Consider the following 282-nt stretch of genomic DNA (forward strand, 5'->3'; position numbering starts at 1 on the left):
ATGAAGGAAATCTCATGCACTGTCTCATCACCATTCCAGATGTCTCGGAGAAAGCTGGAGGACCTGCTGAGCATCGAGGCATCGGCACAGGCACTATGGGACAAGGAAAAGATCTTCGAGGAAGATGCTCCGGCAGGAACCCCAGACGAGAAGTACCTGGTGACTTTCCCTTACCCGTATATGAACGGCCGACTGCATTTGGGCCACACTTTCTCCCTCTCGAAGTGTGAGGTAGGTGTATGGCATCTACTGTCTTTGTACTTGGATTGATTGCATGAGTGC

The 282-nt window shown here is 51.1% G+C and overlaps 1 protein-coding gene across 1 annotated transcript in view; it reads left to right on the forward strand.

Annotated features, from left to right (window-relative positions):
• Nucleotides 1–282, forward strand: part of LOC119587714 (leucine--tRNA ligase, cytoplasmic-like) — a 7,029-nt gene that overhangs the window by 2,559 nt on the left and 4,188 nt on the right. The window contains 1 exon segment of the mRNA XM_037936397.1: nucleotides 40–231. Within this exon segment, the coding sequence (XP_037792325.1) occupies nucleotides 40–231 (192 nt within the window).

Source organism: Penaeus monodon, chromosome 23 (assembly GCF_015228065.2).
Source record: "Penaeus monodon isolate SGIC_2016 chromosome 23, NSTDA_Pmon_1, whole genome shotgun sequence".
Lineage (NCBI taxonomy): Eukaryota > Metazoa > Arthropoda > Malacostraca > Decapoda > Penaeidae > Penaeus > Penaeus monodon.